Source organism: Pristis pectinata, chromosome 7 (genome assembly GCF_009764475.1).
Source record: "Pristis pectinata isolate sPriPec2 chromosome 7, sPriPec2.1.pri, whole genome shotgun sequence".
Classification (NCBI taxonomy): Eukaryota; Metazoa; Chordata; class Chondrichthyes; order Rhinopristiformes; family Pristidae; genus Pristis; species Pristis pectinata.
In genome coordinates, this window is record NC_067411.1 from 23,527,111 (window position 1) to 23,540,884 (window position 13,774).

At 36.4% G+C, this 13,774-nt stretch overlaps 1 protein-coding gene across 2 annotated transcripts in view; it reads left to right on the forward strand.

Annotated features, from left to right (window-relative positions):
• ap3b1a (adaptor related protein complex 3 subunit beta 1a) overlaps positions 1 to 13,774 on the forward strand; it is a 203,881-nt gene that overhangs the window by 96,782 nt on the left and 93,325 nt on the right. For both annotated transcript variants that reach the window (XM_052019559.1, XM_052019560.1), the window contains exons 17-20: positions 4,819 to 4,949; positions 6,390 to 6,492; positions 7,206 to 7,314; positions 9,960 to 10,101. In XM_052019559.1, coding sequence (XP_051875519.1) covers positions 4,819 to 4,949; positions 6,390 to 6,492; positions 7,206 to 7,314; positions 9,960 to 10,101 — 485 coding nt within the window. The remainder of the gene's footprint in view (positions 1 to 4,818; positions 4,950 to 6,389; positions 6,493 to 7,205; positions 7,315 to 9,959; positions 10,102 to 13,774) is intronic.

Genomic DNA, 13,774 nt, shown 5'->3' on the forward strand with positions numbered 1-13,774 from the left:
AGAGCTCAAATCTCTTGGGGTGCCCAAACTTTTGCATGGTGCTCCTTTCCTTTCTTTCACTCTAAAATTGTACAAAACAAAAATAATACACTAATCTTGCTTAAAATGTTGAAAAGAATGTTTCATCTTTAACCTTGACTTTTGGAGATCAGTTCATCTTCTACTCACTTAACTATTCACAGTAACAGAAATTTTGACCAGGGGTGCCCAAACCTTTGCATGCCACTGTATATTTGACTAAAGATTATCGTGAAACCTGCATTTCTGATAACCTTAATTCTCTTGTATGCAACTTCAAAACTTTGCCATCTTATCCTGACATACCTGAATAAATTTGACTTGGGCCAAATTGTATTCCATTAAGGTCCTCGCTGAGGCAAAAAGTAAGAATTTATTGCTTTTTCCTTTATTACTAAATTACATCTTTATTTCCTCTGCAATCTGGAAGAATTGTTTTAAATTGTGCAACAAGGCCTGATAATCACTGAAGAGCTAATTAGTTTTGTATATCTATTTTGTCTATACAGAATTTCACTGGTTATTCATAAATGAAGCAGAAGAATATTGCTATGTTGTAACTCCCGGTGTCTGTATTCAGAACAAAAAAGTCATATTAGGATGGTAGTCAAAGGTTAAAATCTGGAAACCTGTTTCCATATGTTTCTGCTGTTTTGTACTTTGCCCCCCCCCCCCCCCCCCCCCCCTTTTAGCAAGGTGTTCTGAGCTGCATCACTATTTAATGAAAACCTCCAGAGTACCATAGGTATATTTTTATTTAGTCAGTTAACATTTCCATAATTGTGCCAACATACTGACCCCCAACAAAGTTGCAGAGCATGAATACAGGTGGCAGTGAGCAGTATTAATTTGCCATACAACATTGCTGTTGATTTGAAAGCAGGAAGAAACTAAGATAAATAGTTGTTAAGAATATTTTCAGTAAGGAGAACCACTAAAAGTAATTCCCAGGCAATAACTGAAGAAAACATTGTTACCATGTGTATCTTGTCATAATTTCCAAGTTTTCTTCTCCATAATAACGACATGGAGCAAAGATGGCTGAAAAACTACTTGATAGAAAAGGCAAATTCTATGCCATTGATTTATTTACAAAAAAATTATAGTGCAGAGAAAGTGATACTGACTCTGGGTTATTCACTTAATCCTTTTTCCCATGCACTTTAAAACTTTTGTTTCAAACAGTTTTCACTTATTTGAGATGCCATAAGGATTGGGCTCTCACTGCTATCACCTTCTATATTCAGCCTTCACCCAGGACAATGACTACTGCCTCATAGATTCACTGTTATCCTACATCTTTATTAAACTTTGGGTCCCATTTCTTTCTGCACTTTTATAAATATTGTATACCTTTAAATTATGGTCTATATTTCCTCTTGTTAGTCTTCCTATTGCATCATCCCATTCCTTTAGTAGATTGTGTTGACAAGCTTGTCTTCATTCAATATGTTGGTTGGTCAAATTTTTGCCTGAAGATTGTTGAAATGATTTTTCATGTCCCCTGCTCCAAATTCACAAGTCGAGTTTAGAGAGAGATACCAGTACTGTATATACTTGCTGCTGGTATTAAGAAATGGCTGAAAACACTGGATAGAGCAAAGACTATAAATCCAGGCAACATCCTACCTGGTGTATTGAAGACCTATGCTTCAGGGATAGCTGTACCTTTAGGCAAGGTGTTCCAACACAGTTACAATGCTGTCATCTACTGGACAATATGGGAAATTGTTCAGGTATGTCCTGTTCACAAAAAGCAGGACAAATCCAATCCAGCAAGTCACTGCTCTAGTAGTCTACTTTCATTCATCAGCAAAGTGATGGAAGGTGTCATTGATGGATCTATCAAGCAGCACTTCCTCACCAATATCTTGCTAATGTGCACAGTTTAGTTGAACCAGGACACTCTGCTCCAGATTATTTAATATCCCTGGTCTAAAGAGCTGAATTCCAGAGGTGAGGTGAGAGTAACTAAAGTCATTGGATGTCAAGGGGGAAACACTAGTGGTTGGAATCATATGTGGCACAAAGATATTTGTGTTTGTTGGAGGTCACTCACCCCAGCCCCAGGATATCACTGAATGAGTTCCTCCGAGCAATATCCTGAGCCAATCTTCAGCTGCTTCATTGATGACCTTACATCCATCATAAGGACAGAAGTGGGCATATTTGCTGATGATTGCATAATGTTCGATTCCATTTGCAATTTGTCAACAAATGAAGCAGCATATATCTATATGTGTAATTTGTACACAACATTAAGGCATAGGTTGATAAGTGGCAAGTAACTTTTGCCCAATAAAAGTGATGGGCAACAAAAGGAGGTATAACTACTAACCTTGATGTTCAGTGGCATTTGAGTCATCTTCCAGCTTCTAGTCAGTTCACCTTTGACCAGATAATCAACTGAACCAGCCACATAAATACCATGGCTACAGGAGCAGGTCAGAGGTTGGGTATCTTGTGTCATGTGACCCACCACCTAACATACCAAAGCCTTTCCACCATCTACAAGGCACAAATCAGGAGCGTAATGGAGTACTATTCACTTGCCTTGATACGTGCAGTGCTGACCACTCGAAATTTGACGGCATCTGGGACAAAGTAGCCAGCTTGATTTATACTTCAGATACTATATGCATTCATATCCTGCATGATTGGTGCACATCGGCTGCAGTGTGTATCATCTATAAAATGCACTGCAAGTAATCACCTAGGATATGCCAACAGTACCTCCCAAATCGATGGCCTCTTTCACCAAAATGGGGAAGGGCAGGCAGCCTCATTAATGGGATCACCACCAGCTTGTAGATTCTCCTTCAACTCTTACTTCATCCTGATGTCCTTCATTCTTGCTGGGTCTAAATCCCAGAATTTCCTACCCAACCATACTGTGGGGTGTACCTTCACCAGTAGAAACCTAGCAGAGCAGTTTAAAAAAAATGCATCACTACTACCTTCCAAAAGGCATTTGGGGATGAGCAATAAATGCTGGCTTTGCCAGCAATGCCTAGATCCTGGAAAATAAACAAAATGGGGGTGTGGGGGGGTGGGTGGTAGGGGGAACATGCTATTACAATACAGAAAAGGGTTGAAAATGCTCAAAGGTGCATGCTGGTTTTTATGCTCCATAAGCCCCCTCCACCCTGTAACCACATTAATGCACCCTTCTATTCCTTCCTCCCTTATGTGTTTATCTTGCAACTACTTAAATGCATCTATGCTGATCGTTTCAAATGCTTGCAGTAGCAAGTTTCATATCCTAACTACTCTCTAAGCAAGCATATTTTCTACTGAATTCCCAATTGAATTTTTTTATGTTTATGGCTCCTATTTCTGGTTATCTCTGCAAGTGACAACATCTCTGCTGTAACAATGGGTAATTTGACTTCTATTTCCTTTCTTCAGCTGGTTAACGTGTATGCAGTTTGCTAGTGATTTATGGTTTTCTTTAGAAGAAGGTAGTGTGACATATACCTGTCTTCAAAGTGGTTTAATACTTTTACAGTCTTATCAGTTCATTCGGGAATGTTAGTTTGTTATGCTAAACTGTAAGTAAAAACAAAATTATTTTGTAACGAATTGAATACATGAGTAAATTGGGTGCATTATATTTCTCTAGTTCTGCTAAGATGAGAGTTATGTCATGAAAAAGCTTTTTATTTTTTGGTCTGAGGATAATATGTTTTTAACCTACCTATTAGGACAATTGAAAGCCCTTTAGGTCTCAGTTAAGAGAGTATACTCTTCATTTAAAAAAAAGAGTTTTGAGTGAAGCACTGAAAGGGAAACCCAGAGATGCCAACTGTTCCTCCTAAAGCCTTTGAATTTTCATTCTATTCACATACCCCAAATTTTCCCAGGTGTTCAGAACACCTTCTTGACACCACCAAGAAATATTATCTAGAGTTACTATTCACAATTAATGCCATCTACCTACCTTCTGTAGATTTGTTCCTTTCTCTTTATCCTGTTAATCTAGATAAATTAATATTTATTAGTATTTAACACCTCATATTTTCAGTTTATATCCATTTTCATGGAACTAAAATGCAATACCTCTTTCCTAAAGAATGACAGAATGAACCCAATTTGATTTGAATTGCCCTAAATTAACTAATCAAATCATCATTTTGTGTTATGTAGGAGTTAATAGCTTATGCTTCCATTTACCTTGAATAATTCTGTGGAAAATCTGCCACCTTTTTCTTCAAATGCATTTTCATTTAATTGTCTCCCAAAATGATTAGTGCAAGGATTCTCCCTATTTGTGTCACTTTAGGATTTTAATGATACCCCTGTAAGCTTTGTTTTTGTTATTTACTTCTTTGATTTTACAGGAGTACTTTTATTGTCTAGTTTATTGTAATGTAGCATATTGCTATTAATAACTCTGTTTATATTATAGTTTTAAGCTTAATAGGAAACCAAGGAACAGTTCGGTTGGCAACAAAATAGTATTAAAATTCTGAGTGAGTTTTGTTCCAAGACATGTATGCGGATTGTTTAACTGTGCTGTCATTCTTAATATTCACAGTAAAGTAATTTTTAGAGGAGCTGCATTTCACAGCAACACCTCCAAACACACTGAATGATTAGCTTTTTTATTGACCATTATAGGTGAGATTATTGTAATCTATGGTCTGAAATCAGTTTTCTGACCTATGAGGAATCATCTCCCCCTTTTTATTTATACTATAACATTTGAGATAATGCAGTACCAATTATCACTAGTGCTGATTAAAGCTCTGACATAAAGCCCATGTTATTATTTTTCTCTTTTTTTTCCTTGTTCAACAGATAGAGATCGTTTCCAACTGAGCACGTTATCGCACTCACTGAATACTAAAGCAAATGGGTATCTGGAGCTTCCAGATTGGCCGCAGACGGCCCCTGACCCTTCTGTCCGAAATGTGGAAGTCATTCAGCCAGTATGATTTTATTTTACTGATTGTTGATGTCCTAGCTAGATTATGTAAATAAGAGAGAATAGAGTAATGATGTAGAAGAAAAAGAAAATCCTAACAATTACTTGAGGTAAAAGGTTACTAAGCCAGTCTAAAATGCTTTAGTCTCTAGTACTAATTAAAAAATAAAATGTATAATAAGTTACTTACTATATCTTTAACATTACATTTTTTTAACTTGTGTAACTTTAACATGGTTAAAGTTCTGTATATATTATCCAATATTTAATATTGTAATATTTATTTTTCTTATTTTGTAGTAGAGATTATTAATTAAATATCTACTACAAAGTAGTATCTACTATTTATATCTACTATTAAGTAGCTGTCCATTAGCAAGGCTACTTAACCTCAAAAATATAAATGTCTAATCACATCATAGCCATGACTTTCAGTGGTCTAGAGGAAGCCCATTTGATCCCTGTATTTTAGCTCTTGTAGTGGCACATTTTTTTTGCATCCTTACCACAATCCTGTTCTCCTAACACTTTCCTAAAACTTAGGCAGCTAACACTTACAATACATGTGATTTACAATTATAATTTGGTTCACTGTAAAAGCATTGAAATTCTCCAAAATATTCATAAAAGGTTGAAGAAAATATCAGGCTCTGTTATAAATCCAATGCTTCACGCCTTGTGTAAATTAAATTAATGTCTACGATCATTGTGGTACAACACTGCAATTCTGAATGTAGCCTTTTTCTGAGTTCCTCATTTAGTCAATGATGACTGGACAAACCACTTGGTGGATTCTGTAGTGATGTCATGCATGATGCCACTACATTAATGATTTTGGAATACTCTGACCAATGCAGTTATATCCATATTTCTTCAATATGATGTACAGTGATGACAGTTATGTAAACACCAGTATATATTGTGGAGTGCAACTGGATCTTGTAAATTAAAGTCCTGGTGTTTGGTATACTGTCCAGTCTTAAATGGATTGTCTAATCTGTTCTAAGACCACTTTTTTCCTGCTAATTTTATTGACACCCCTCCTTTCTCCAGCAAGCTGCTTGAGATGGCAGTGTGTTACTTTTCTGAAATTATCAATACTGAAACCTGAACTTTGGGAAGTTTTTGAAATAAAAAAACAGCACAACCTCTCCGTGCAGGTTTATTTCCACAGGAAATTTCTGAACACTAATTAGAAATGATAACCCTAATGTATTACTTTCTCCTTTTTCATATCAATTGCATTCATGTAATTGGAATTGACTAATTATTTTTCTGTTCACCATCCTGTTCCCCATCTGCACCCATTTGTCTTCCTGGACTTTCCTCTTTTCTCCTTTTCTTTCCACTCTTGTTTCTCTAACTCCCATGGAACTTAATTAGTTTTTGAAGGCTTTCCTTTAAAGCTGTAGCAAATCTGAACTATTTTTACATTCATACACAGACTAAAGAAGTGGTAACACCTGTAGGTAAACTAAAAGCAAGAAAGGACTCTTCAGAAGACAAGTTTTACTCTGATTCTGAGGAGCAGGAAGAATCCAGTGAAGGTGAGTCATTGCTTGGACAGATTGCTCCTCTAAATCCATTTTGTTTGATATGTGTCTGATATCTTGTTCATGGAATGTGAACTTTATGATCCCGATGTTGAGATAACCCCTTTGGAAATGCTTTCATTAAAGATTCCAGTTTTGTTTTGGAGATCAAGATAGATCTGTGTTTGCCATTATCATTGTGTCCAAATATGATAATGCCTTTCTAATGGTGCTTAATAGCTGAACCAAACATCATATAACAAAAAATGTAAAAACAGTATGTAATTAAAGAATCATGAGGATGAAATGGTGCATTGTCTTTGAATAGTAACCTACTGATCATGTTAGGAGTTGAATATTGACGTATGCTCTGATCTATTCTTTACTGCATTTATGAAAGGATGGATTTTATGTACCTAGGTTGTTTTGTTTCAGCTATTCCACATAAAAGGTGTTCAGATACAAACAATTGTATTGAAAAGATCCTATTCAAATTTGTTGCAATATTACAATAGGGTTGCATTGCTTATTTTTAATCTTCATTAGTAGTTGTATATGTGTGGTTTTGAAATAAATATCTGAGATATCAATAGGGCTGTTTTTTTTTTAATCTTTATTTTAGTTGAGCCTGGATGGATAAGAAGTGATTTAGTACTATTGGTGAACTTGGTCTGAAATTTGAAATGACAGAAATAAAACACTTAAACCTCTTTTCATTCAATCTCTAGGCAGTACATCTAGTAATGAGAGTGAAACTGACAGCAAGAGTGAAGATAGCAGTGCAAGTTCAAGTGAAGATTCAAGTGACAGTGAATCGGAGAAAGAGAAAGAGGAAAGGTAAAATGCAGCACCCCAGAATTGTTCTCATCTTGGAGAACATGGCCTACTTTTGAAGCAGGGCAAATTCAGTGAATCTATGAAAATACTACACCGAACAAGTTTGTAAATCTATGAAGCAGCCTTCCGAGGAAGATGATGATGGCAGTAATGTTGATCAATTCAAAAACAGCGTAAATACATTCAGAAAATAATATCTTGGGATACAAGTTGAGGTATGAGACCTGACAATTTGGGACTCTGCACATTTTCAACTTTAAACTTCTGAAGGCTTCAGTCTTTTACTTTGTCAGTAATTGTTCACCATAGTTTAAAAACTTGATAACCATGTCTTTATTGTATCCTGCGATCATGGGATGGCCACTGGCAGCTGAGGTGAATGATGGTTTATTTTGTCAAGCACTCCCAATGTAAGTTGCAATAAAGCTGTTTAGGCAATCGTTGCAAAAGTCCACTTGTGGGAAATTTCAGCTAAGTCCATTGTCTCAATGTTGGACTGTTACAGTGGGCAAAATAATGGGCATCTTCACAACTTGTAATTAATTTGGATGACTAGTACTTTGAAATTTGTTATCTGGGAATTGAAATCCCAAACCCAGGTTGTTACAATGTGCAATCATGCTTTCATTAATGTGCAAACTCATTGCCATGTTTGAGGGTATTTACCCAGCTCCTATCTTGGCAGGGTATTGTTACTGTGATAATGTGTCAGGGTGCGAGACTAATTAAATAGATATCTCTAATAGCTTCCCCAGAGATATCTCTAATAGTCTCCCCAGAGGTAGGGAAGTTTATTCTAATTTATCACTGGTAACTGGGAAGCAAGGTTATGCGGATGAAATGTATGATTGGAATTTCCATAATATTTTTGGTTGAAGGCTTTGCATCATTCTTCCAGCTTGGTTTATACCTCCATTAAATTTGAGAAGCGCTGTCAGTTCAAGTCAAAATACTTTGTCTTCTGACTTGACTAAAGTAAGTGATCAATTCCTGAAAACATGAACTGGGGTTCATCTAATTGTAAGGCTGTGTTTTTAAGTGCAAGACAATTTGGCTGCCTCCAGAACTGAAACTTATGCTATTGATTTAATCCTGTAATTAGTATGGTTTTGTTTTTCCTCTGATTGAAAGCATTTAATATACCAGTTTCAGATATTAAGAAGTACATACGTGCTACTAATTTGAAAATCAGGAACCTTACTTGACAGACTGCATTCTTGCCTGTCAGAAATTGCGGAGTTCATTGCCCTTTCATTCATTGATTGCTGCTGATGCTGTTGATGTGCTGCCTGGCTTTTTTTTTGTAGCTGACAGCACTGATTGGGGTATAACACGCACTCTGCTCCATCTATTATAGACAGTAATTAAGGCAGCTTGCCCTGCCACCTCATAACAAATACAACATAATGCCCTAATTATAACTTTATTAATTTAAGTCAGGTCTTAATGATTTTAAAAATGATTTATATTGTTTTTCTTGTATGGAACAAATGATATCCATAGTTTAAATTAATTCTGGCTTTTCACTTCTCTAAAAGTTTAAAAAAAATACTGTTACCAGTAAAGTCCATTCTTTAGATTTTCATTGGAAATTATCTCTAGTTAGGTCAGCACTATTAATCAGCAGGAGAGGCAGAGGAAATGCACCAGTTTTCCACTTGGCTGAATTCTGAATTTGAAAAGTTATATATCTTTTGGTAAAGAACTTGGGATTTACATATTTTCCTTCAACAGAAATTAATATGATTCATTGTGGTTTGTACCCACTCAGTATTTTCAACGGATGTTTTCACATTGGTGTTTGATCAGTTAAATGTTTACTTACAGAGCTTCCATGCACTGTGATGGTCCATGAAATGACAATGCTGCTGCTTCTCACGTATCCATTAAAGGTTCTTGTAACTCAGCACTAAATAGTGTAATCATGCAGATATTGAATATGATTGACAGGATAGAAAAGGCAGCACCTAGTCATTCACACGTTCCTGTGGTTTCAGGGTGGAGAAATATGGCTTTCAGAGATACTTAATTGCTGCAATGCAGTTCACACATCGTTTGCAGTGGAGTATTCTCCTGCACTTTCCGGTAGCCTTTAATATTCAAGAATTTAATTCTCCTTCAATGTGCCATTTAAAAAAAAAATAAATTTTCACCATTCTCCATTTAAGGAATATTTCTTATTTTCCCCTTCCTCCTACTATTGTCTCATACCTAATGTCATGATATTACCATTTTGCAACAACTGACAGCAGTCTATCATGTTGAGCCTCTCGGAACCATTCATAAGCTTGGAAGCTGTTAACAGGTCACTGGTAAATCTCTTGCGTTTTCATGAGCAAGTCTTGTCTACTTATAAAAGTACTTAAATATAAAATGGTATCATTCTGATCAGCAAAGTTGTTTTCTGAACACAGTTGTTCATCATGTGAATGCTTTGAGGGAAAAGTTTATTATTTTGCTTCAAGATCACTATTCCTCAAGATAGTATTCCAAGAATATTGTTACAGAATTAGTTATTTTACTATGCTTAAATCTTTGTACCCAGGAATTGAAATGCAGTTTTTGGAAGAATATTTCATTTGAAAAGGACAAAATGTGTTAGCAATTTTAATTGTGGTTCCTTTTTACAATGTTTTCATCTTCAGTGAAAATTGTGATGCAGAAAATGGCAAAACCAAATCCAAAAAGCTAAAATCTACAACTACCAGTGAGTCAGAGGAAAGTTCATCTGAAGATAGTTCTGAATCTGAGAGTGACTCTGAAGTCGACAACATTGTGAAACAAAAGGTAACGTTTAACCATTCATTAATGGAGTAAATGTATAATCTTTCTGTTTGGAAGGAATTTTATTTTTCACTTGGTAGATGTAATTGACAATGAAGAAATGGCAATAAATTATCATGTCAGGATGTGTGTGATTTAGAGGAGAACTTGGAGTAGTGGAGTTTCCATGCACCTGCTGTTCTTGTGATCCAAGTTGTAGGTTCGAGAGGTGTTGGCAAAGTAGCCTAAGTGAGTAACTACAGAGTATTTATGGGATATGCTACAGTCTTGGAGTGCTAATGGTGGAGGAAATGAATGTTCAGTGTGATAAATGAGGACCAGTGAAGTAGGTTGCATTCTCTTGGATGATGTTCATTTTCCCAGTTGTTGATGGAGATGCACTCCCTCAGACAAGTGGAGAGTATTGCATCATATTCCTGACTTGTGCCCTACAAATGATGAATAGGCTTTAGGTGTGTTAGGTAGTGAGCCATTACCACAGAATATCAGCTCTTTAAGCCACATTATTTATTTGTTTGGTCCAGTAAAGTTTATGGTCAGGGTCTTGGTGGTGGGGGAGTCAGTGATGGTAATGCCATTGGTTGTCAAAGGTAGTTGGTTGGATTCTCTGGTGGTGGTGATACTCATTGCTTGGCACTTTTGTGATGAGATGCTATGTGGTGCTAAGGCATCGAGGGCAGATAGGAACGTCCCTGCAAACAGATGAGAAAGCAAAACAAATTAAACAATTATTTTAGACCATTTCTGTTACTCCTAGAGCCCAATTCAGTACAATTTTACTAAGTTACTTGGTGATCCATTTAGGAGGCAATGCTGGGCAAGTGTAACTAAATTATAGTATAGTGTATGCAACAAAAAGATAACTTCGTTGAAGTCTATAACTGTATGAATGTAATTAGTCTGAGCCAAGTCATAATGCATAGAGTAGAGGATAATATTGCAAAAGATATTTAATGTTTGCTGTTCAGCATGGGACTGATGTCATTCTGGCTTAAATATGGCATTCTAGTAATTGACATATAGCTATCGACTTCTGAATAACTTCTGCTTCAGCAAGGGAGCTCTGAGATGCAAACTTCCATGTCAAAGAATTTTAAATACAGCTAGAATGCTCTCTCAGTGCATATTTAGTGGAATTTTACTTTATTCTACTCTGTACCTTTGTTGTACAGGATGGTAAAATAGTGCAACTTGTTTCATATGATTTAAATGAATTAACACACAAGCTTTATAACAAATAGAACTAATTGATGAAAGCATTTAATTACTATAAACATATGTCATGTAGGTTTTTCACTTTATCCTCTCCCACAACAGTATTTGTAATGCACAAGCCACAGGCCTTCCTCCTTTTGGGGGTTTAATACTAATTGGCAAAAAGACCCAGTAATTCCTACTAGTGTTGCAAGGGACTGGCTTTGCCAGGAAGCAAGTAGTTGGAAGCTTGCTGGCTCAGCAAATGGTGAGCATCTTCACTTGTCCAGCCGTATTCTGACTGAAACAAGGTAAATGAGCATAACTGTCAGTAGTTGAGATGGAAATTCTAGTGCATTAGGATGTTGTCTTGATCCATATCAGGAAATGCTTCATAGCCTATAAAGTTAAAGCACATTGTGAATTTGCAGAAGAATAATGAGTTTAGCTACTTTATATGCTGCCCACGCACTTGCACTTTAAACCTCTGATGAAATTTTATGACAATTGCAATATTTTCTTGCAAATTTTTAGTTTTTTGAAGTGTGAGATTAAAACTTAATATCTTCTGAAATTTTTTTTAAGGAAACTTTCAGTCTGGAAAATTTAGCAGGCCAGGGAGCATTTGTGGAAAGAGAAACAAAGTTAGCGCTTTGAATCTGACTAAGTGTCTCCAGCCTGAAATATTAGCTTTGTTTTTCTTTCCTCAGATGCTACCTGACCTGCTGAGTGTTTCCAGTATTTTCTATTTTTATGTAAGAAGTAGAAGTAAATCTTCAATAACATGGCAGAACTGACCTTTGACTTTGGCTCTCTTTTTCGACCAAATCCCCATAAACCAGGATTCCATACAGTTTACAATTCTGTTTCTCAGCCTTAAGTATAATCATTAGGCCCTCTGGGACAGAGAATTTCTAAAATTCACAACATTCTCAGTGAAGAAATACCTCCTCATCTCAGTTTCGTTGCTGATCCTTGTCATGAGAATACATCCCTTAGTTCTTGAATTCTTCCACCAAGGGAAATGTTCTTGCAGCATCTACATGCCTCTATCAAGCTTATCAGTCGAACATATGTAGTTAAGACTATATGTACACTATATCTTTAGCATCAATGCAAAGAAGTTTTGGTTAATAGTTGCATTACACTTGTGCTCCAAACATGGTCTGAATTTGTTGTTGTGGCCAATCTGATATCCTGCCTTAATGATGGAACCCCTCTAGGTTGGGAAGTCTTAATCTATTTGTTTCAGAGTTAGTTTAGGGTTTCACATCCATTATGCACTTGGAGTTAAATGTCAGTGCAGAGCAAACTGCAAGTTTCACTGCTGGAAAACTTGAAGGATAGAATGCAGAGTTAGACCTTGATTATTGTGTTGAAAGATGCTTTTGTTTTCTTTAATCTTGTGCAATTATTTGACATTCTGCAATTTGGCAGAGGGTAAATAAGAGTAGAAAAGTAAATGTGTGGCTCACACAATAGTGTTGGAGAAGTGGCTTCTGACTTTTGGGGCACTGGCATCGGTACTAGAATGGACTTCATTTGAACTGTTCTGGGACCATTGTTCTGATGAATCGCATCACTGGGATTTATAGACATGGCTTTAAACTAATTTGGGGATTGGGGGGTGCTTTTTCAAGAGATGGGAAGTTTAATAAATCAAAAAGAAATGAGGGCAGTGGCACAGAGAAGTTAAGGGGTGAATGAAAATCAAAGCTGACAGGAAGGGCAGAAAATATAAGCAGAAGTGTGCAGCAGCAATTGGAATTGGAGTAAGTAACAATTGTAAAGAGTCAAAGCTTAAGGCTCTTTATCTGAATGCATGCAGCATTTGTAACAAGATAGATGAGTTGACAGCGCAAATAGAAATAAATGAGTTTGATTTAATAGCTATTACAATGATGTGGTTGCTGGGTGACTGGGATTGGGAACTCCATATTCCAAGTTATTTGTTGTTCAAAAAGGAAAAGGATGAGGGTTGTTAATCAAGGATGGTATCTGTGCTGATTAGTGAAATGGGTGCAGTAGATCATGAAGTGTAATCAGGTAGAAGTCTGGAATAGTAGGGGAAAGAAGACATGGATGGGTCTATAGGCCCTTGAATTGTTGCCTCATGGTAGGACAAAGCGTAAATGGGGAAATATCAAAGGCATATAAGAAAGGAACTGCAATTAACATGGGTGATTTTATTCTGCCAACTGATTGGGTTAATCACCTGGCAAGGTACCATGGAAGAGCAATTTGTGAAGTGTGTCAGGTATTGATTCATAGAGCAATATGTTACGGAACCTACCCAGGACTAGACTATTTTAGATTTAGTCAGGTGTAATGAGGTAGGATTAATTGGAGATCTTGTAGTTAAGGATCCTTTAAGGAATAGTGCTCACAACATGGTAAAATTCCAGGTACAGTTTGAGGGAGAACACCTTGGGTACAAGGCGAGTCTCCTCACCTTTAATAAGGACAATTGTAAAGGTATGAA